This window comes from Dendrobium catenatum, unplaced genomic scaffold (genome assembly GCF_001605985.2).
Source record: "Dendrobium catenatum unplaced genomic scaffold, ASM160598v2 fragScaff_scaffold_1338, whole genome shotgun sequence".
Taxonomy (NCBI): domain Eukaryota; kingdom Viridiplantae; phylum Streptophyta; class Magnoliopsida; order Asparagales; family Orchidaceae; genus Dendrobium; species Dendrobium catenatum.
Window position 1 is genome coordinate 686176 of NW_021319800.1, and position 23476 is coordinate 709651.

The 23476-nt window shown below is 36.6% G+C and overlaps 1 protein-coding gene and 1 long non-coding RNA gene across 3 annotated transcripts in view; one reads left to right on the forward strand and one right to left on the reverse strand.

The window, feature by feature from the left end:
- LOC110115077 (pullulanase 1, chloroplastic) overlaps positions 1 to 23476 on the reverse strand; it is a 94796-nt gene that overhangs the window by 48629 nt on the left and 22691 nt on the right. For both annotated transcript variants that reach the window (XM_028699549.1, XM_020848207.2), the window contains exons 11-17: positions 18789 to 18882; positions 18620 to 18715; positions 17339 to 17479; positions 11737 to 11787; positions 5286 to 5356; positions 5096 to 5188; positions 43 to 133 (exon numbers count right to left, since the gene is read on the reverse strand). In XM_028699549.1, coding sequence (XP_028555382.1) covers positions 43 to 133; positions 5096 to 5188; positions 5286 to 5356; positions 11737 to 11787; positions 17339 to 17479; positions 18620 to 18715; positions 18789 to 18882 — 637 coding nt within the window. The remainder of the gene's footprint in view (positions 1 to 42; positions 134 to 5095; positions 5189 to 5285; positions 5357 to 11736; positions 11788 to 17338; positions 17480 to 18619; positions 18716 to 18788; positions 18883 to 23476) is intronic.
- On the forward strand, positions 22019 to 22776 carry LOC114580828. The gene is made up of 2 exons (XR_003702418.1): positions 22019 to 22461; positions 22589 to 22776. It is a non-coding gene; the product is annotated as an uncharacterized LOC114580828 (long non-coding RNA).

Consider the following 23476-nt stretch of genomic DNA (forward strand, 5'->3'; position numbering starts at 1 on the left):
AGATTCACATGATAAGATGATAGAAAGACAAATAATGGTTACCTGCAACAATAGGCCAGTAACAAAGCCTTGCTGAAGTGGATGACCAAACGGAGATCCACCTAAAATTGCATCTCGTAACCGATCATTAAAGCTGAAATTTTTAAAAAGTTATCCAAAGAAAAAAGCTTTTAGAAACAGAATATTCACGCTAAGATTTAGACATGGATACGAGTCACTTTTTAGCCAACAAAATTTTCAGGCATTTTAATACATCAACCAAACTATGTTACGGCTGTTTTGTGCAATATATTTTACCTTTCATAAGCTACGCACATCAAGAATTATAAACTAAATAGTAGGGAAAACAGAAATACAAATCCTTTAGAATCTCCAAGATAGTAGCAACTCAGGATAAGTAAAAACAAATCTTGAAATTTTTTGCTTTCTCACAAGTTATCTAAAGGTTTTCGCTTGAGTAGATTTAAAACTAAATATATAGAGTACAATTTTAATAATAATAGACCTAGTGGGGGGATTGTGACTTTGGGCGATCAAGTCATTAATAAGAGTACATGTTTTAGATATCTTGGATCTATTGTTCAGAGTGGTGGTGAAATAGATGGGGATATTATCATTAGAATTCAAGTTGGATGGTTGCAGTGGAGGAATGCATCGGGCTTGTTGTGTGCTAGAAAAATGCCCCACAAACTTAAGGGAAAATTCTATAAGATGGTGATGAAACCTGCAATGCTTTATGCCACTGTGGTGAAAAATGTTGGTCATTAAAAGAGAAGCATAATACTAAGTTAAGTGTGGTAGAGATGAGGATGCTCAGGTGGATGAGTGGATTTATCCTAAGAGAAATGACAAGAAATGAGCATATACATGAAAAGGTTAGAGTAGCTCCAGTGGAAGATAAGATTAGAGAGAGTCGCCTTAGAAGGTTGGTCACATAAAACGTTAGCCTTCCGATGACCCTATTAGGAAAATAGAGGTATTAGATTTGACTTATATTAAGAAAGGTAGAGGTAGACCTAAAAAGACTTGATTAGAAAATATTAGAAATGATCTTTCTTTATTAGATTTAAATGAGAATTTGACTTTTAACAGGATCAATGGAGAAAAAGGATTTATGTAGCTGAACTCGAAACTGACCCGAACTATTCGGGTCGACCCGAACACGACCCGTTTTAGGAAACCAGTCAATTTTTCAAACCCGAACCCGACCCGCTCGAGTTCGAGACAACCCGACATGACCTGCGGACACGGCAAGCAGGTCAGCGCGGCGGGCAATCAGGTCAGCGCGGCATGCAGTAGGGACACGACGTGACGCTTGATGGATGAGGTGGGACAGCGGTGCGGGGACGCGATGCGATGCGGGTAGGCAGGTCAGCGCGGCGAGCAGGCGGGTCATTCTGGGTCATTTTTGGGTTTCTAAGTCAACCCAAACCCGACCCAATTTTACAAACGAGTTATAATCTTGAACCCGAACCCGACCCGATTCGGGGTTAACCTGAACTCGAAATTTTCGGGTTGGGTTCGAGTCGGGTTTTTGAGTCTTGACAAATATTGACACCCCTATCTCTAAATGTAAGCCACTCATCCACCTAAGCATCCTCATCTTTGTAAAACTTAAACTTAAATTTTACGCTTCACTTTTAATGGCCAACATCTACTCCATAAAGCATTGCAGGTCTCACCATCTTATAAAATTTTCCCATATGCTTGAGGGTTTCTTTTTATCACACAACAAGCCTAAATCATTCCTCAACTTCAACCATGAAACTTGAATTATATTAATAATATCCTCACCTATTTCATCACGGGTCGGGTTCGAGTCAAACTCGAAATTGACCCGACACTATTTGAGTCAACTCGAATCCGACCCGTTTTTGCAAACGGTTCAATTTTTCAGACCCGAACCAGACCCGCTTCGGGTCTGGGTCAACCAGACACGACCCGAATGACCCGGGACCGAACAAAATTTGCTAGTTTCCGATTAAAAACGGATCAATCTCCAATTTTCGGGTCAAAATGGGTCAAAAACAGGTCAATCTTGGGTTTTTGGGTCAAAAATGGGTCAATTTCGGGTTATTGGGTCAACTTAAACCTGACCTGATTTTTGAAACAAATCGATTTGCTGAACCCGACACGTTTAGGGTCCAGGTTGACCCTAACCCAAAATTTTTGGGTCAAGTTCGAGTCGGGTTTTCATGTCATGTCAAATATTGACACCCTTATCTAAAATGTACACTTTTTTTAATGACTTGATCACCCAACATCACAACATCACTAGATCTATTACTATTAAAATTACACTCTATGTATTTGGGTTTAGATCTACTCAAATGAAAACCTTTAAGTTTTAAGGTTGACATCCATAATTCAAATTTTACATCAACAACCTCTCTAGTCTTATCAACTTAAGAATATCATCAGCAAAATGCATACACCAAGGTACATCCTCTTGTACATGTTTTTAGTAAAAATATCAATGATGAAAGCAAAAATGATATGGACTTAAAGCTAATCATTGCTGTAAGCCAACTAAAATAGAAAAATATTTGGTCAAACCACATTGTGTTTAAGCACAAATAACAACTCATGTATACCTACCCTTAATGACTGGAGCATAAGAATTATTGACGCAGTCAAAAAATCGCAAAAAACATACAAACTGGGTCTACCTTTTAAAAATGACAAAATGCATATGACACATAAAGAAGCTTATAACATCAAGCATTTCAACACCATACAACTCTCATGACAAACATAAAACATTTAAAGAAGTTTTCTTTGTTTGAGAAGAAAGATACAAATGGTGTGATCACTTATGGAGAGAAGAAGTAGGTAAGAAGCCCGAGACGAAATCATAGAATAAGGGGAAGACGAAGAGGCATAGCTCGCAAGCTATTCAAAAAACCCTCAGGTTTTAGCTTCCAAAAAACACTCCATAACATCTTTTTTTATGCATCAATACAACCATTATTTATAGGTGAAATGAGGAAGCCAAACAGCCCAAGCCACCTCTAGCAGAACCAACCAGAAAAAGGGAAACAAAAGGCCAACATGCGGCTACAGAGCAGCACATGAAGGGACCACACGGGGGACAGGAGCGGGCAGCCACGGGGAACAGGAACAGGCAGCCACTGGACAGGAGCCAGGCGGGGAAACCGAAAGGCCGACAATGAAAGGAGAGAGGGGATGAACCTAAAGGCATTTATTACATCATAATCAGCTGAAATAAGAAGTAAAACACAGCAGCACACTAAAAGGGGCAGCATAACCCAAGACAACCAAGCCCAAACAAGGAACCAAATCAGCCAAAAACCAATGCACATCAATTGCCCCCCCCCCCCCTTGCCTACATCAAAATCTTCCCCGGTTGAAAGGGCTCATCTCTTGATGAGGATGCTTTAGAATTTTCCTGATGAGACGAATGCGCCGAATCCAAATGTAGAATCAAGACCGCATACTTCTTCAGGATCATTTCTCTTTCTTGCCTGAATTTGGCCTAGAGATTTCACTTTTTCTTCTCGCATTTTTTCGTACACAATTGCATCTTCATCTGAAGCTTGTATAATTCGTTTTGAAGTGGATCGGTAGAATCTACTTGGGAAGGAACCCAACCGTTGGTTGGAATTTGGAATTATGGATTTCCTGGCTGATTTTCACCCACAACTGACTCAATGTCTTCATGGTTTTCCTTTTTTTTAACATTTAAAAGAAAAAGAGGAAGACACGAAAAACCTAGAAATATTCTAACCTAGGCTCTGATACCAAATTGATGCAATCAAAAAATCGCAAAAAAAACATACAAACTAAGTCTTCCTTTTAAAAATGACAAAATACATATGACACCTAAAAAAGCTTATAACATAAAACATTTCAACACCATACAACTCTCATGACAAATATAAAACACCTAAAGAAGCTTTCTTTGTTTGAGAAGAAAGATACAAATGGGGTAGTCACTTGCGGAGAGAAGAAATAGATAAGAAGCCCGAGACGAAATCATAGAAGGGGAAGACAAAGAGGCATAGCTCGCAAGCTATCCGAAAAACCCTCAGGTTTTAGCATCCAAAAATTACTCCATATCATCCTTTTTTTTATGCATCAATACAACCATTATTTATAGGTGAAAAGAGGAAGCCAAACAGCCCCAACCACCTCCAGCCGAACCAACCAGAAAAAGGGAAACAAAAGGCCAACATGCGGCTCCAGGAGCAGCACTTGAAGGGACCACGCGGGGGACAGGAGCGAGCAGCCACGGGAAACAGGAACAGGCAGCCACGGGATAGGAGCCAGGCAGAGAAACCGAAAGGCTAACAGAGAGGGAGAGAGGGGATGAACCTAAAGGCATTTATTACATCATAATGAGCTGAAAGAAGAAGTAAAACACAGCAGCACACCAAAAGAGGCAAAATAACCCAAGACAACCAAGCCCAAACAATGAACCAAATCAGCCCAAAACCAAGGCACATCAATTGCCCCCCGCCCTGCCTACATTAGTTATTAACTCGTTTCTTTTCTTGAACTCTTTAGAGAACTTCTCTTAAAACTTTATCATATTTTTTCCCTAAATCAATAAATATCATATGCATATTTTCCTTACTCTCTCTATACTTCTCCATCATATCTCTTAACAAATGTGTAGCTTCCATAAGTAATGTATGCAATGAATGTGAAAAAAACATGAGGATGGATGAAATAATATGAAAGGATTTGAAAAAAAAAAATAAAGAAAAAACAACGACATGGCTTGAAGTTAGAAATGTTTGCACTAAGTAGAACCGATAGAACTTCTAGTAGTCAATAATAATGTGTGGAAGAAGAGCCAAAAAGCCTACCCCGATCACCAATCAAATAAGATTAGATTAATGATGATGATGTTTAACTGAAAGTACAAACTACTTGTCTTCACAACTTAAAACACGTAGCATTACAACTGCCAACACAGTCCATAAACATACTACTCAGTGATTTTATATCTTTTCCAGGAGAGGATAGAGATAAAATTGCAGACTTCCAATACATAATAATGTTTGGAGGCTCCAAGCATCATGCATGTAACAAACAATTAGAAAGATGAAAAAGAACGATAACATTTTACCTTCCAATGCCATTGCCAGTGATATTAAGTTGTGATGCATTTATTCCGCGTTTATTTTTAGCAACTTCTCCAAAGTCCCATCCTTCGCCATATCTATGAGAACAGGATAGGATATCTTAGTAGCACAATGATAGCGATAATTCTAATTGCTAAAAAATTTCAAAATTATGAAATCTACAGATTCCCTTACAAGTAAATCTTTGAACCATCTACTCCATCCACATCCTTGGTTAAGTTTTCTATGGCCGCTTTTGCCCTCAACTAATCTCAAAAGAAAACAATATAAGAAAAAGCTATAGCTAAGGCATAAAACATACAAGAAATGAAGATTCACTGGAGATGTATAATAAGCTTTATGCGTGATATGCTTCAATATCTATCCTAAAGTTGGCACAAACCAAACATGCAGTAAATTATTTAAATATTAAAACGTACTATATTTCCAAAACTAATAGCATTGGCTCACATAAAGATGTGAGTTAGACTGGAAGAATTTCTGAAGATTTAAATTGGTTTTGGCTAAGATTGACCTTGGATCATATGCCATCTAATAAGAGCAAAGTTGCATGCTTAAATAATACCATCCATCAACCCAATTGCATACTTAAACGGTTCAAATGAAACATCAGCTCACAACAGAAGATTGACAGAAGTTGATTAACAAATTTTACTTTTTTACCAAAACCTCTTACTGTCGTCAATTAGATAAATGTTGAGTGACATCAACTGAGGAAGAAGAGGATTTGCAATGAGCACGACAATTAGCCTAGGGGCATGAACAGGGGACTTGTAACAAACACACAACTTGCATACGGAAATGAACAAGAGGACTCGTAATGCACACAACAGCCTGCCTTTGGATATTACCAGGGGACCTGATATGAATATGATAGCTTGCCTACGCACGAACAAGAACTTTTAATGCGCACACAGCCTTCCTATGAGCAATAATAGGAAACCTTTAACGAACACTATAGCTCACCTATGACCATATATACGAGTCTTGTACCAAACATAGTAACGGACTTATGAGCAAAAGCAGGGTCCCCTAACTAACAGAATATATGAACCCTCTAATTACAAAAGATATTGTAAATAGTCGATCCTACTCGCCTTCAATAAACACCACTAAATATGCAACATACACACAAACAGACAGAAGGCGAACCCAAGGCCTTAAAATGAAAAGTTGCGCACATTTCAATGACAAATCCTTCTGCAAAACAATCAAACTTAAATATTTTAAAATCTCACATATATTAAAATACAATTTTGATAACCAAAGTATATTGCCTCAAGAAGTGTGTCCCGTCTCCAGAAGTGCACAACAACCTCGGGAAGAATATGATAGCCCCCAGAAGAGTGTCACCACCTCAAGAAGTGAGTCACAACCTTGAGAAATGTGCAACAACCCAACAATGAGCACTCATTGAAAAGTGTACCTAGTACGAAAAACAAATGCACCAAAATATGTGCAAGTGCATTGCACAATCTCACTGAAATACATGTCAATATGTTAAAAGAATACATATACACCATGCAAGTGCTCCGAAAAATGTGCCAACGCATGGAGCAAAGGCATTGAAAAGCATGCATGTTAATTTAGAAGAAAATTCTAACCACGTGCATGTGCTCCGACAATTATTTTAAATTCTAAACTCAAAGTCCAAGAATGTTGTGCATGGTTAAAGATCAATCTAAGCTTCAAGTCCTGTCATCCTCCTTAAAAAGAACTAGAGTTGACACAAATTGGATCAACAACTGAACATAAAATCAACCGAGATATTTATTTTAAAGTTCATATTAGGCCTTCAAAGGATCTTTGAATGATCCTCATCATAAAAATATAAACTCTTGATTTTTTAGCTATAGTACGATAACTCACGAGACTAGTCATTGAACCCGATCGTTTGTTAGCGGGTCTACAGAATCGACAAGGTTCGAATAATGAAATGAGATCTCTTAAAATCCTTGATGATGACCATATTGAAAGTGAATCTCACGAGTAGTCATTGAACCTGATCGTTTGTTAGCGGGTCTACAGAATCGACAAGGTTCGAATAATGATTTTTTAGCTATAGTACGATAACTCACGAGATTAGTCATTGAACCCGATCGTTTGTTAGCGGGTCTACAGAATCGACAAGGTTAGAATAATGAAATGAGATCTCTTAAAATCCTTAATGATGACCCTATTGAAAGTGAATCTCAACCGGAGAGAATCATATCATCAAAATGCAATATACACTCAAATCGAACCTAATCCCCTATTGGTAGGCCAATAGAATTGATAAGGTTTAAATAACCAAAATACATTGATTCACATTGAACACAATACTTTCCTAGCAAATGAGCAAAATTGACAAGGTTTAGATAACAGAAATATAAAGTATCTGAGTGATGCATGACTTAAATGCCTAGGCGATGTTAATTAAGAATTTTGCAAGCTTTAATTTAGAGAGCAATATTAACTAAAAGACTTGTAGTGATTTATACAACGAAATAAAACAAGAAAGGGGTGAAACTAGCTTGGGTCGAGTCACACAATTAGAAGTTAAGATCACAAAATAATCAATTACTTGAGCATAACATACATGGAAGGTTTTCAACGATTAGTTCCTAAGTTAACAATGAGACTAGTCACTATGAAAATAGACCCCTCACTCAACTCTCTATATTACTAGGCTTAGCGAAGAGAGTTAACGCAACCTTTATGAATCAACTAAGACCACAAGTTAAGGTAAGACTTAGAAAGGAAAAGATTTTGGGAAGAGATTCACCTTTATCAGAGTGTGGAACTTCGAGACAGCAATTAGTGGATTTTTGGAGAGCAGGAAAGCAACTCTTCTTGCTGGAATTCCTAGACAGCAATCCAGTAATGTCCAGAAAAGTCTGGACAGCAAACGGTGTCATTCCGGAGGGCTGGACAGCAAAACTCCTCGCTGAAAAGTTCAGGGCAGCAATCCCAGAGATGGCCAGAAACCTGGACAGCACTTGTAGGGAGGCTAGGAGCTCTTAGTTAGCAGGTAGTCGCCTTTGGAGGTTCAGGAAAGCAAGTCGTTCTCACTGAAATTCCTGGACAGCACTCAGAAATGTCAGAAAAGAAAGGAAATCGTGAGGGGGAGGCCTGGGGTAAAGGCGGCTAAGGTTGAGAAGAGTTAAGGGGGAAGAGATTTGTGAGTTTAGTGGAGCAATTTAATTAGAAAGGAGAGAGGGAGAGGGGCAGCTGGGCTTGGAGGGGAATTAGGGGATTGATTGGAGAGTTTAATTGGGGGGAATTAATTAGATAGGAGAGAGGAAGAGAGGAGGGGGCGGCAGCCCTTGATTGGGTTTGATTGGCTAATTAATTGAGGGAATTAATGTTAGTAGTAATAGATCTAGTGGGGGGTTTGTGACTTTAAGCAATCAAGTCATTAATAAGAGTACTCATTTTAGATATCTTGGGTCTATTGTTCAAAGTGATAGTGAAATAGATGGCGATATTATTAGTAGAATTCCAGTTGGTTGGTTGAAATGGAGGAATGCATCGGACTTGTCATGTGATAGAAAAGTACCATTCAAACTTAACGGAAAATTCTATAAGATGGTGGTGAGACCTGTAATGCTTTATGGTGCAGAATGTTGGCATTTAAAAGAGAAGCATAATATTAAGTTAAAGTGTCGCAGATATGAGGATGATCAGGTGGATCAGTGGCTTTACCCTTAGAGATAGGATACAAAATGAGCATATACGTGAAAAGGTTTCAGTAGCTCCAATGGCAGATAAGATTAGAGAGAGTCATCTTAGATAGTTTGGTCACATAAAACGGCGGCCTTTCGATGACCCGGCTAGGAAAGTAGATGTATAGACTTGGCCAATGTTAAGAAATGTAGAGATAAGACCTAAAAAGACTTGGTTAGAAAATATTAAAAATGACCTTTCTTTTTTAGATTTAAATGAGATTTTGACTCTTAACAGGACATAATGGAGAAAAAGGATTCATGCAGCTGACCCCAAATAGTGGGACAAAGGCTTGATGTTGTTGTTACAAAGTTTTTCTTTGTGAATAGTTTTAAAAAAAAAAAATCATTTTTAAGCAGTCTGACAGTAATTGCTTGAGTCTTCAACTATAAAAATTGGTTGATCAGGATCATTAAACAGTTTGATCGATTCTTCTTTCTATTAGAGAAGTTAAAGATTAACAAGCCGACTATTCACACTAGCTTGTTCAACTTTCAAAATAATGACCTCATTAGCAAGATTATTAATTTCTTGTTTTAGATCATTCACAGAAGGGTGTTTTTTAAATAATCTTCTATGAACTTTTTTCACATCCAGTAACTTGTTTGTGAATAGTTCTAACAGTAATTACTTTCAGTCTGAATCTTAATTAAAAGACATTTCTTCTAAGGATTCAGAGTTGGATAGATGATAGGACAGAATTAAGTAAAAACCTCATTAAAGTTTTATTGAACCCTTAATCCATGTTTAACTCGTTATCTTTCACAATTCAACTCTTAGCATAATGATAAATTCTACCACAATTGCAGCATTTTATATCAGCCTATTTTTTTCTTTTTGGCTGATGAGATTCTTCTTGGTCAAGTTTTTTCATTTTTTTTATTTATATAAATGTCATCTTCATTCATTTTAATTAGTGCATAATTTTGGAGGACCTTCATAAACAAATTGTTCGCCCAAACCTCTTAAATGTCATTGTTCATTTAGACTCTCTCTCTTAAACTAATATCTAAGTTTAATATCACCACCAATATCAAGGCCTTCTTGAATGCAATTTTTCATAAGAATTTTTTCATAGGGAATAATTCCACTGTGAAGATCATGAAGATTCTTTTCCCGTGATTAGCCAAAAGGCTAGATAAACCTCCAATGATTTTATTCTTTCCAATGACTGTTATCAGTATGTGGAAGACAAAGACCACAAAAAAACAAATTTTTGTACTAAAGAAAATGTGTTAACATTGGACAACAAAGTTTTTAATAGAGAATAGATTCGCTCTCCTTGTTCTGGAATAGTAGTAAAATGCTCTAATATGTCAATAACTAGAGCATAAATGGCATCGGCACTAGACCCACTATGAGAAGAAGAAATGTTGGGATGAGATACATCACCAGTTTTAATTTTGTTTTAAAAATGAATGCCCTTTGTTGAGTATTTGTCTTAGATTATCTAATGTGTCCAATTAGCCTCTTAACTCTTCAAATCTGATCTAAAGCAATCCAATAGAGAGACTTTTTATCGTATTCAAGAAATCAAATAAATAAATTGAACATTTTAAATAGTTGGGACTATAATAATAAAATAAGTCTGAGGGCTATTTTGACAGTTTCTTGTCCTTAAAACACATACAAAATCACAAGTGATCATTTGGGCAATTTATGAGGGTTGTATTATTACAAAAACAAGCTGTGATAGCATAGATTAACATATGGTATAACATATCTTGGTTTTATTTTTCAGAATATCCATCAATATTACATTCATAAATATAATTATCATCATAATCATTTTGGTCCCGATGGTCATTTTCCTCATAGAGAATATTGCCTAAACTCCCCGTTACTAAACCAGAGAAGGCTTTCCTCGGTTATACATGAATTACAAAACAAGCACGGACCTTTGGTTTCAGTACAGACCTAATGTATTTAACTGTAGTTTTGCAGTATGGAACGTGAAGAACTATCTCAGCCCCAACCGAACCACTTTTCTCTCTTCCACCTCATCTCCAAAACTCCAAATTTATGCAGGAAGGAGAGGAAACAAATATATATATATATATATATATATATATATATATATAGCTCTTTCTTCTATTTAGGTTGTGTACATAGGATCCCTACCTTCTATATCAGGGTTGGAGTGAGACTACCCTGATATAGAAGGTAGGGATCCTATGTACACAACCTAAATAGAAGAAAGAGCTATCAAATGCCACAACTAATGGAAGCATTCACCAACTATAAGTAAATAATATTAAGGTTAACTGCAGCCCTTATTTATAGGAGAAAACTTGGGGAAAAAAAGACAGTATACTCCTACTAAACTCGATAAAGAAACTAAGGAAATAGTAAGACCAAAAGTATTGAATAAATACACTATTACATCAAATTCCTAATGAAAGCACGACATAACTAAGAAAATAAATCAAGGAATGATTAAAATTATGTAACTTTTCGACTAACAACCTGTGTTAATGTTGAACGGCCTGCATCCAAAACTAAATAGCCAACTCATGACAAGACCAAAAAAATACTCAGCATATGTATTAATTAGGAAAGGGGGGATTCTTCAATTTACTATGAAACATCAAATTCCAAACAGCAGGATGTGCTGCAGCGTTAACATGAGATTAAATGGTATGCAATGCTATCATGAGCATTACTTAAGTTTTTTTTTTTTTAGCATTAAATAAGGTAAATAAAAAACGAACAGTTAAATAGGGTTTCAAATCTAATCAAGAGGACATTCACAAATGAAAGCACATAAACGCATGAAACAACTTCACAGCTAAAGATAGTAAACAACGCTGACTTTGGATGACTTAGTTCCTGCAGTTGATATCAAGGAACATATAAAAAACAGGCTAATGCCAGAATTTAATTTAATAAAAGCGGACAACAAGAGCTCAAAGAAGAATACCATGGTACCCTTCATTAGGTGCCCCATCAGATCAAAACGAAACCCATCAACCTGCAGCGAAACAGCCAGACATAATAACAATAAGGCTTCTAAATTGCATCTTGCATAATGATGCTATTTGACAAACACAATTAAACTTCTAAGTATAGGAAACCATGCTAAACAAAATTTAAATGCATAGACTAAAATTATTTGAGATTTCATGTTTATTTGAATATTAGGTCCTCGGGTGAATTGCATTGGCTTGTAAACCATGGGCGCATTAAGATAAAAAAAACACTTTACATAAATTTATTATTAATCAAACTTAATGTCATGCTTCAACATAAATTACACAAATGTAAGCCTAAACAGTGATAAAAGATAAAATTCAATGTATCAAATTACGAATTCAGTAATTGTTTTCTGAATTACAGGTTCAAAAAGATAACAAATAGATGTCAAAAATGTCAAATAAATATTAGTTATCAAAAAATGACAAAAGCATAATAGATGGGAAAAATAAAGCTGCAAAAATGTTCTAATAAGGTTTTGTTAGACCTGTCCAAGGAGCCGTCCCCAGGTTTATACCAAGTGGAGCCAGCAAGCAGCCCGCCCCCTTGTGGGGCCCACTATTTCAAGATTTTAAGAAGGGGGGAGGCGGTTTAGGAGGGAAAATTCAAAGTAAAGGGTTGTTTAGGGATTTCAATGTTTGTTGTTTTATTTAGGGATTATTTTCCCTAGGATTAGGGTTATCTATGTTTCGTTGAATTTGGGAGTTCTCTTAGGTTTTCTTGGGCTGCAAAAATGTTCTAAAAAGGTTTTTGTTAGACTGGTCCAAGGAGCCGGCCCTTGATTTATACAAAGTGGAGCCAGCAAGCAACCCACCCCCTTGTGGGGCCCACTATTTGAAGATTTTAAGAAGGGGGAGGCGGTAGGAGGGAAAATTCAAAGTAAATGGTTGTTTAGGGATTTCAATATTTGTTGTTTTGTTTAGGGATTATTTTCCCTAGGGTTAGGGTATCTATGTTTTGTTGAATTTGGGAGTTCTCTTAGGTTTGCTTGGGCTCTAATCGTCGGATAGGGATTGGGAGAGAATGATCTTCCTCTCGACATGAAGATCCATTGTATCTTTTTTGTTTTCTTACAAATTTCATCAATTTCAAGGCTTTTCAAGTATTTTCCACAAGACTTTCTAATTCAGATTTCCACATGTTGAAATTCCATTTTAACCAACAAATTATTCAATTTTTGCACTTATGATCTATCAAATTGGTATCAGAGCAGCGCTTCAGGGTTCCTATGGCCGGAATAAAATATTGAAGTATTAGAAGGGGAGATGAGACAATTAAAATCAGATTTTGTGGAGAAAATTTTGGAATTTGAAAATTAATTTTCAGCCATCTATGAAAGATAGATGGGAAGTTCTCTGTCATGGAAGAAATGTTGAAGAAGTTACTTGAAGTTAAACCCAAGACGATGTCATCGGAGGCGAAGGGAGTCACCGACAGTCAAGAAAGTAGTAGAAACCCAAATCCGATAAGGAGAGGGGAAAATCAAGAGGAAGAGATTTTAGAGAGATAAGATGGGATGGCTCTCCTAGAACCTATTTCTAGCGAGACGATGAGTAGTAGGTTCGAACAAATGGGTGTTGATTTTGCAAGAAGGGAGCTGATTTTGAGCGTAGGGTTGATGATATGGAAAGAAGAAAGGGGGATTTTGAAGAAAGGTTTGGGTACGAGCACAAAAGAGATGATCGGGACACTTGGGGAGGTCCACCAATTTGTGGGATGGGAAGGTTATGGAGGATTAGGGGAAACGAAAACGATCCGAAGGTGAGGAAGTTGAAGATGCCCATCTTTGAGAGAGATGATGCACATGGGTGGATCTACAATGTAGAGATGTATTTTCCGTCAATGAATTGACGAAGAACTAGAGATTGACGGCAGTAGGCCTATGTTTAGAGGGAAAGGCGTTGTCCTGGTACCAGCGGAGAGACATGAGCAGTTCTTTGCAATGACATAGGAAGGTTCTATGGTGGAGTACTGTGAGAGATTTGAGTGCCTAGCTAGTCAGCTGAACTGACTATCTGAGTATGTGTTGGAGGGGAACTTCACGAAGAGGCTCAAACCACATATCCGGGCGGCCATGAAAGTGATGAGGCATCATGACTTGGGAAAGGCTATGGAGTCAACACAGTTGGTGGTGAACTAGAAGCACCTAGAGAGGAGGCCAGGGGCAGCCGCTCAGGAAGCTCATACAGGATGACCACCATATTTTTGGCACCTAGGGGACCGCCAATGGGGGTTCCTCGGGAGACCCCAAAGGAGAAGCCTACAGAAGGGGGAAACTTCAAGAAGTTCACTGAGAAGGAGCTACAGAAGAAGAGATAGAAGGGACTATGCTTCAGGTGTGATGAGAGGTATACCGCGAGGCATAGGTGTAAGGATCGAATTCTTCATATTCTCACCATCTGTGATGACGAGAAAGCTGAGGAGGGAGAGGACAAGGGGGAATTGGTAGAGGAGGAGGAAGGGCTGCATCTAGACATGGTGGTCTCCTTGAACTCATTTGTGGGATTTACTCCAAATCACACCATGAAACTGAAAGGATAAATAGTATACAGGGAGATGGTGGTACAGATAGAAAGTGGGGATACTCACAATTTCATCTCCAACCAGGTCATAGACCACTTGGAGATGAAATTGGTGGACACAGAGGTTACGGGGTAATGATGGGCACTGGGAAGGTGGAGACAGGTAGAGGAGTGTGTAGGGGAGTGGTGCTGACTAAACAGGGGGTTCATATGAGGAGAGAATTTCTCCCATTAGAGTTAGGAAGCACTAATATCATCATAGGGATGAAGTTGTTGCAGACCTTGGGAGATACCAAGGTCAATTGGGGAGCACTAACGATGGAGCTGGTGGTGGAAAGAAGAAGGGAGGTGATTAGAGGAGATGCAAGGTTGACCAAATCCATGGTGTCTCTCAAAACCATGATTAAGGATCATACAAGAGGTGGGAGGATTTCTGGTGAAACTACAGAGCTTGGAAGGGATCAGATTAAAGGAAGGGGGGAACATTCCTCTTTCAGTACATCCACTCATCATACAGTAGTTAAGAGAGTCCTTTCAACCACCTCAAGGCTTACCAACACCAAGAGAGTCAGAGCATGCCATCACCCTAAGGGAGGGCCTCCGATTAGTGTATGATCGTATCGCTACCCTCATATTCAAAAGGCCGAGATTGAGAAGTTGATCCAGGAGATGTTGGAGGCGGGGATCATCAGGTCGAGTGTGAGTCCTTTTTCTAACCCAGTATTGACGGTCAAGAAGAATGATGGGAGCTAAAGATTTTGTATTGATTATCGAGCCCTGAATAAAAAGATTGTGCCAAACAAGTTTTCTATATCGGTGATTAATGAGCCATTGGATGAGTTGTGTGGAGCAGTGGTGTTCACCAAGATGGATCAGAATTCGGGATATCATCAGATCAGGATAAGGAAGGAGGATGTCCCGAAGACTGCTTTCAGGATGCATGAGGGGCATTACAAGTTCTTAATGATGTCATTCGGCCTCACAAATGCCCATGCTACCTTCCAGTCCCTGATAGGAGGTATTCCAACCATACCTCCGAAAGTTTGTACTGATCTTCTTTGATAACATCCTAGGGTACAGCAGGTCCGAGGAAGAACATTTGAAATACTTGAGTTGAGGGTGGTCTTAGGATTTTTACAGAACCAGCTGCTGAGGGTCAACCTGAAGAAATGTTGTTTTGCACATATCAGTGTGGAGCAACTGAGGCACATGGTATTAAGGGTGTCAAAATGGGTCGTCAGGTCGGGTTTAGGTCCAACCCAAACTTGACCGATTGGCAGCTGACCCAACCCTAACCCGATCTAGTTTTGAAAACGGGTCAGCAATCCGAACTAGAACCAAACCTGGTTCAGGTTGGGTCAACCAAAAATAACACGCCAACCCGTTTTTTCCTCTCAATTTTTGGCATTTTTTGTTATTTCAGATTTATTTAAGTAATTCAATTAAACTGCAAAAAAACTAAAATACATATAATGATTTGACTATTTAAGCAACTATAAATGAAAACAAATTACATTTACAAAATACTAACACTAATTGTCAAAATACAAATTATATTTATAAAAAAATAATGCAAAACACAAATTACATTTACTAAATACTAATATACATTACATTTGCACGGCTATACTAAATTCAGAAACATTTTTTCCTGATAAGTTAACTTTGGGTGTCCTAGGTCACAATGATAAAGTCAAACATCATTATAATTATTTAGGAATCGAAGTCGAGGTTTTAATGGATTGATTGGATTCACAACCAATTGAGTTAACTCATAACCTACTTGAGGAATCATTGTTTAGCAAGTCAATTTCATAACACATCTCTGTACTTTCAATCATTGTACCTTAGTTCAAGTCCTTAGAGTTAAACATATTACATAAGAAATTAGCAACATAATTAAATCTCGAGTGAGTTTGTTGATTGATAATACGATGCAATATAGGTTATTCACTATAAACATAAGAGTACAGCATTAGATCATTTGAGCGAATGAAAAAAATCATTATGACCACTTTTGATAATGACTCGTCTACAATTAGGACATTATAATTTTGATGGCATTGATTATAATTGTGGAAGACATTTTATCTTCTTATCATTTGATCTAGAACTCTCAAGTCTATTAAGTAGAAATTCTTCATCTTTGTAAAGAGGGTATCAAAAAATTTATCTTTTTAGCAACCAAACTTATTCCAATAATATTTTAGAATAAGCTTTTGCTAGGAGAATAGCTAGTTATCTTTGATTTACTGTCTAGATGGATGAAACAAGGAGAGAGTTGTTGTAATTTGTCTTTGCTGCAAATCTTTTTGGAATTTTCCAATCCATTATTTAATCATAGATTTTCAATATTTTGGATTTGGATATTCCATTTTGAAGTTAATTTCCAACATTGAAGTTGCCACTATTTGCTTCATGGTAGTTTCCATTTCCTTGTTTCCATGAGGATCATTCCATAGGCTTTCGCAAATTTTGTTGGACAAAAATTGGGTTTTAGTGATGGTGAATGACATAACAGCATGCAAGAGAGACACCAGCTTGAAGGACCATTTCGCCTCACTAGTAGTAAAACTTTAAGGTTTCTAACATCATCTTGAATATTAGAATGAGAAGAGAGAAGAGTAAAAAAATGAAAAATTGGATGACTAAAGTTTATTCCCTCATTCAATATAAAAAAATAAGATACGAAGTTTTACAAAAATAGATAGATAAATAAATATCAATAAATCAAATAAATCTAGAAATCAGTATTTAATTATATAAGCCACAATTAACCATGCGACAGAAATGGAATAAATCTATAAATCAGAATTTAATTATGTATCCACAATTAACTATGCAACAGAAATGGAATGTAATCCATAGATTACTGTATTTTAAAAATGACAAGATGCAAAGGTGTTGGCCATGAATTCAAAATTATTTCAACACATTTGGTAGCATAAATGTTTCCTAAGGATATACATTTCATTACTGGATCCAAGAATCGTAAAAAGGAACAAAAACAAAGTAACTTGGAAGTACCTTATAAGCAGTTGCCCAGTATAAAAGATCATCGATAATCAAACGCTCCACCATGAAGTGCTCACTAGCTGTATTGTTCATGCATGTGCTATGCTCAATGCACCCTTCAATAGTCCTTCGAAGATAGTATCCTGGAACCACCTGTAATTATTAGAAGTTATGGGACATTATAGATAAATATAGCATACTTCGACCAAAATCATCTAATAGAACTCATTAACTATTTTGTTATGATAAAAAATAAAAATAAAAACCATTATATCTCACTCATCTAGTATGCCTACTTGCGCCATTTCAACTGTTGAACCCCATTTTCTACATATATTTATTGCATTACCTTTTTTTCCTACAAAAAGCTACTTAAGAACCTCAATTGCTAACCTTTAGATGATATTCCAATTCAGTGCTCCAATAAGTACCAAATCTATTTTGCTACATTTTTTTCATCACTTCTAAAATACTACCATTGGTGTACCATTCCTTGCCTAATCCATCCCCATTAGTTTTAAACACCTCATTAGTGTGCATCTTCCAACCTCCATTATACATTACCAAATCATTTAAGTTTATTTTACAAAAAATATTTATACTGTTTGTCTATCATTTCTCTCCTAATACATCCACATTAATTTTAGTTGTCCTAAGCTCCATTATATATGTTCAAAACATCTAAGTTTTTTTATTAAAGAATAAAGATAGCATCTTAAAAAATAAATAAATAAATAAAGGATTTTATATGCAGAACCTGCATATACAACATCCATCTTCAATATAGAGAAAAATGTAAATTAAACGAAATGAGACATTTTTGTATGCCATATAAGCTTTTCAAATAAGTTCCTATGCATTTTCACATTCAGAAAAATGTCAAGAAAAATGCAATAATTTTTTTTTTTTTTTTTTTTTTTTTTTTTTTTTTTTTTTTTTTGGTATAAGAAAGTTGTATTATCATAAACGACAATATCACTTCTATCAATAAACTCAGTTCTCCTCAGTAAGCTCAAGGAAGAGACGCACGCCACAACTTGTTGGTACTCATTCTTAAAACATGGCTTATGCATTGACAAACATATCCACCAACGTAAATATAACTCAATAAAGTATAATTTAGATGTTTCAACTACTGATTCGTTGGTGTCTAGGGCAACAGTTTCCAAAAATCAAATAGGTTAAAATCATTCATCAATTTCTAACAGTGAAATCAACAAAAAAAAAATATAGCTAATACAATGTAATGAGATGATTCATTTAAGAGCATAAAAACAAAGCTTATACATTGACCTTATCAAGAATGGAGGTCTCATCTAGGGGACCACTAGCATGAACGTGATTGTAGACGACATCCAACACAACACGAAGACCAATGTGATTAAGAGCCTGAAAGCTAATACAACTATTAGAACAAATTAGATACACCATTTGATTAGACATCATAAAGAATAAGATTTACCTGAATCATCTTTCGAAATTCCAAAATACGACAAGGCCCGTTAGGGTTACTAGCATAGCTGCCCTTTGGAACTCCCCAAAGCACAGGATTGTACCTATCTTTTCAAGTCATTTACATAAGAATACATTCCAATTCAAAAAAAAAATTTGTGAAAGTAGAGGTCAGATACTCACGAGGAAAGTGAGACAATTGAATTTATGCAATATGGACACTATATCACTTTCGTCAAAACCAACATTCACATAGAAAACATAATTAAAATAAAGATTTTAAACCACTCAATAAGATTTTTAGCCCCATCATAACTTTCATACCAAGCTTTATCAGGCATTCTTAAGGGTACATTTGCATTATAGTGTTTGATCGTACATGTAGAAATTGATGCATGAGATTGTATATATATGTCAATTAACGAATTGTTTCCATCGATGAGAATGCATCTTCCAACTGAATCGACCATTCAGTTTGTCTGATTAAGATCAACTTTTTAATACATTTATTATGCATAGGTAAATTAACTAGATAAACCTGGCTTATTTGTTAACGGAAATTTATAGGAATTGTATTCATTTCCATTTTTAGTGTCATTTCCTTTTACAAGATTTCTTTGATTAAGTACCCTTAGAAGATTCTGCGTTTTCTATTTAAGCTTTCATAAATACTATTAGGGGTGTCAAAATGGGTCAATAGGTCGAGTTCGATTCCAACCCGAATTGATCCGGGTCCAAACGAGTAGACTTTAACCCGACCCATTTTTGCAAATGGGTCAAGAATCCCAACTCGGACCCGACCTGCACGGGTTACCAGGTTGACCGACCCGATCCGTGAACCCATATTGTGGTCTACAGACACGCTCCTGAGCGCAGTGAAGGTTCGGTTCAGAAGCCCGATGTGACATGCGAGCAGATCTGGAGACTCCGGATTACGGACAAGACTCACGAGGCGAATAGAGCATGCAAGCGACCTAAGGGCGGTGTGCGGGGGCAAGGTTGTGCGCAGGCCGAGCGCGGCTGACGGCTTGAGCAAATGGGGGAGCGGTCGACGGGCCAAGCAGATATGAAGTTCGGATGCGGTCACACTAGGTGAAGTGGCAAAGTCAAACCGAGCGCACCAGCGATGCAGGGTCGTGTGCGGGTTACTGGGTCCGCATGCTGGGTGACTGGCGAGTCAACACAGGTTGATTTCGGGTTTTCGGGTCAACCCGAACCAGACCCAATTTTGTAAATTAGTCGGAATCTCAAACCCGAATCTGATCCGTATGGAAAACGGGTTGACCCGAATCCAGAATTTTCTTGGTCAAGTCCAGGTCAGGTTTTGGGTCGGATCAAATTTTGACACCCTTAAATATTGTCATGTGATTTTAAGTTATAATTTGATGCTCTCCTTCTCCTGAAAAAGAACTTTCATGATAAATAAAACATAATGCTTAGTTAAATTTTTACGCTGAATGCATCTTCGAGTTCAAAAATAGAAATAGCTAAAAGTGTTCTACTACCCAAGCAAAGAGCGCAAGGAGGGCTTACAAGGAGGTCCAACTTTGGGGTTATTCAAGGCCAAGTAACATAGGCCGCGTTTGTTTTTCCTAATTTATGCCGTTTCCGTTTTGCATCCGTGGAAACAGTTCCTTTCCCTCGTTTGGTTAGCTTCCGTTTGTAAAATAACTTATGCAACTTCTCCGTATTAATACCGATCTCAAAAGTAAAAAAAGGCAGCAGTTTGCGTCCAATAACTGAGTTTTGAGAGGAATAAACCGAAAATACCCTGCACTTTCCCACATCGCCCTCACGTCCCTCTTCAGCGATTTTCTCTTCCTCCTCATTTCTTCCTTCTCATTTCTTCTTCCATGTTTTGCAGTGCCCTCCCCCATTTCTGCTCTAATTCAAACCGAACAGGTTTGTCGACCTTGCTTCCATTTCAACCCTTCTCCATTTCGTCGATTCTAGGCAGCAAACAGGTATGTCGACCTTCCTTCTTAATTACTGTGCAAAAAAAAATTCGTGGATACATTCCTATGAACAGAATCCTTAAGTGTTCTCCGTTAATCTTCCAAAAACTATGTCAACAGTACACATTTGTAAACAAATATTATTTTAATTACTTAATATCTGAGTTATCAGTTTAATTTAATACCAAATTACCATGTAAGCACTACATTTAATACCTGAGTTATCAGTTTAATTTTGATGTCTAAACTAAAAATTTATAATTATCTTGCACAACTATAAAACAAAATTTCCTTCGTTTTAATTATATAAAAATATTTGTAAATTTTTATAATTTTTAGTATATATTTATTATGTATTTTTTATCTCTAAGATGTTGGAATCTGTAGATGGCGAAACAAAGAAAATGTGGTCCACCTACGACATGGGATATCAATAACACATTACTTTATTGTGACTTATGTATAGAAGAAATTGAATTGGGTAATAGACCTTCCACCCATTTCAATAAGGAAGGTCGGACAAACCTTATGACAAAATTTAATTCACGCACTGGAAGATCGTATGATCGTACACAACTAAAGAATAAGTGGGATCATTTGAAAAAGGATTGGAAGTTGTGGAAAGAGTTGTTGCGTGGGGAGACTGGATTAGGGTGGAATCCAATAAAACGAACCATAGATGCTTCTAATGAATGGTGGAATGATAAAATATAGGTATTACTAAGTAAAAAATTTAAAATACATTCATATCACATGATAATCTATGTAGGTTTAATACATAAATGTTTTCACTTATGTAGGTCATACCTACAGCAAGAAAGTTTAGGTTCAACGGAATACCACCAGAACTCGAACAAAAACTTGAAATTATGTTCAGTCGCATTGTCGCAACTGGAAATAATGTATGGATTCCAAACTCTGGGGTTTTACCCTCCGAAGTAAGTAACGACCATCACAATTCATCCGAGGAAAAGGACTTCCAAGATGATGACCCACATACGGAAGTAGGTCACGAAGAAGATGCTATATTTCCAACAGCTTTCCAAAGATCTCAAACTTCAACCACATTACTAAAAAGGAAGAGAGTTAAACCAGTTAGGTTAGCAGGGAAGCAACTATTTCTAAATCATATTGAAAGTTTAGTTAAAGCTGCGGAATCAGTAAGCTCTACTATAGCAACCTCAACGTCACAGCGTAGAACTGTTACAATACTTGATGCGGTCGCAGAGATATCAGCCATACCTGAAATATATGAAGATTTGGAATTATATGCTTTTGCAAAAAAAGGATATCTGAAGCCTTACCCAGATACACGATATCATTTAGCAGATTTTGCTCGAGGAAGTCAACCAATAAGGGGTTACAGGGAAGTATTCAATAAGAGACATTCCTCATTACGAAGTATCATTGAGCGTACATTTGGTGTGTGGAAAAAAAATGGAGAATTCTACATGATATGCCAAATTACGCGTTGAAGAAACAATGTCAAATAGTTATAGGTACAATGACATTGCATAATTTTATACGAAGACATAACTCACAGGTCGATCCTGATTTTGATGAGTATGAGAGGGATGAAAACTTTGATATTTCTGACTGTAGTCTAGACAGAGTGCCAGAATCAGGTGAAGAAAATGTTTGAGTTGAAGAACAGACTGATGGTGAAGATGTTACTGAGATGAAAGAAGTTAGAGATAATATCGCGAAACAGTTGTACAACTTTAGTAGGTAGTATAGTTATCTTAATATTTGTTTTCAAAATTTAATATTATAGAAAAATCGTGTTGTTTGTTTTCTTTAATTATTAATTATGAAGTATGTAAGGACTAATAATTTTTTTGTATATATATTTCAGGTGTGTAGATGAGATATGATGATGAAAATGTAGAAGTTGAAGAAGATAACCTTGACAAACCTTATGAAGATTGAAGTTGCTTGTTAAATTTGTTAGAATTTGTGTTTGTGTGATTGAGAACAAAATGAGTTTTAAAAAATTAATGTTTTTTAAATGAATTAGTAGATGATGTGTGGTTATATTAAAAAGTTGATTCCTATTTACTCAAACTATATAGTTTAATGGTGTTCGTAATATTATCATATTTATAATAAGTATAATAGACATCGTAAAAAGTGTATTTCAAGAAAAAAAAAATTTTAAAACGTTTTGTTAAACACATACTAAACAGAGAAATGAAGTAAATATATATATATATATATCATAGATGTTTGTGATATAGGAAGTTAAGTAGTTTTGAAGTGAAATATCAGATCTGGAGCCGAAAATATCATGTTGGACAGAATTTCAGCATTTGAGATCCGGATATAATTAATTAAAATAAGAGGATACTTTTGTCTTTTATCATTTCTAGAGTAGAGCGGAGAACTGAGATCCACCGAATCCACCAAACAACTTCCCGTTGTTTTAAATAATTTTATTTTAAACTCCGTTTTTTTTACACTCCGCTTCTACCAACTTAAACAAACGGCGGGTGGTAACCAAACGAGCCCATAGACTACTTGCACTGCAACTTTAAATGAAAATGCCACTAATTACAAACCAGAATATTTGGAAAATTATTGACAGAAAAACAAATCTAAAATTGGCTGACAGCAAATCAGCAATGACAGCAAATCAGCAATGGTTAATGTTAATGGTGTGTACTGACTATTTGGGATTACAATGAGGTATATTATGTCTTAGTTTATAACTGTTTTGATTGTTACTGCCGACCACAAACTAAGA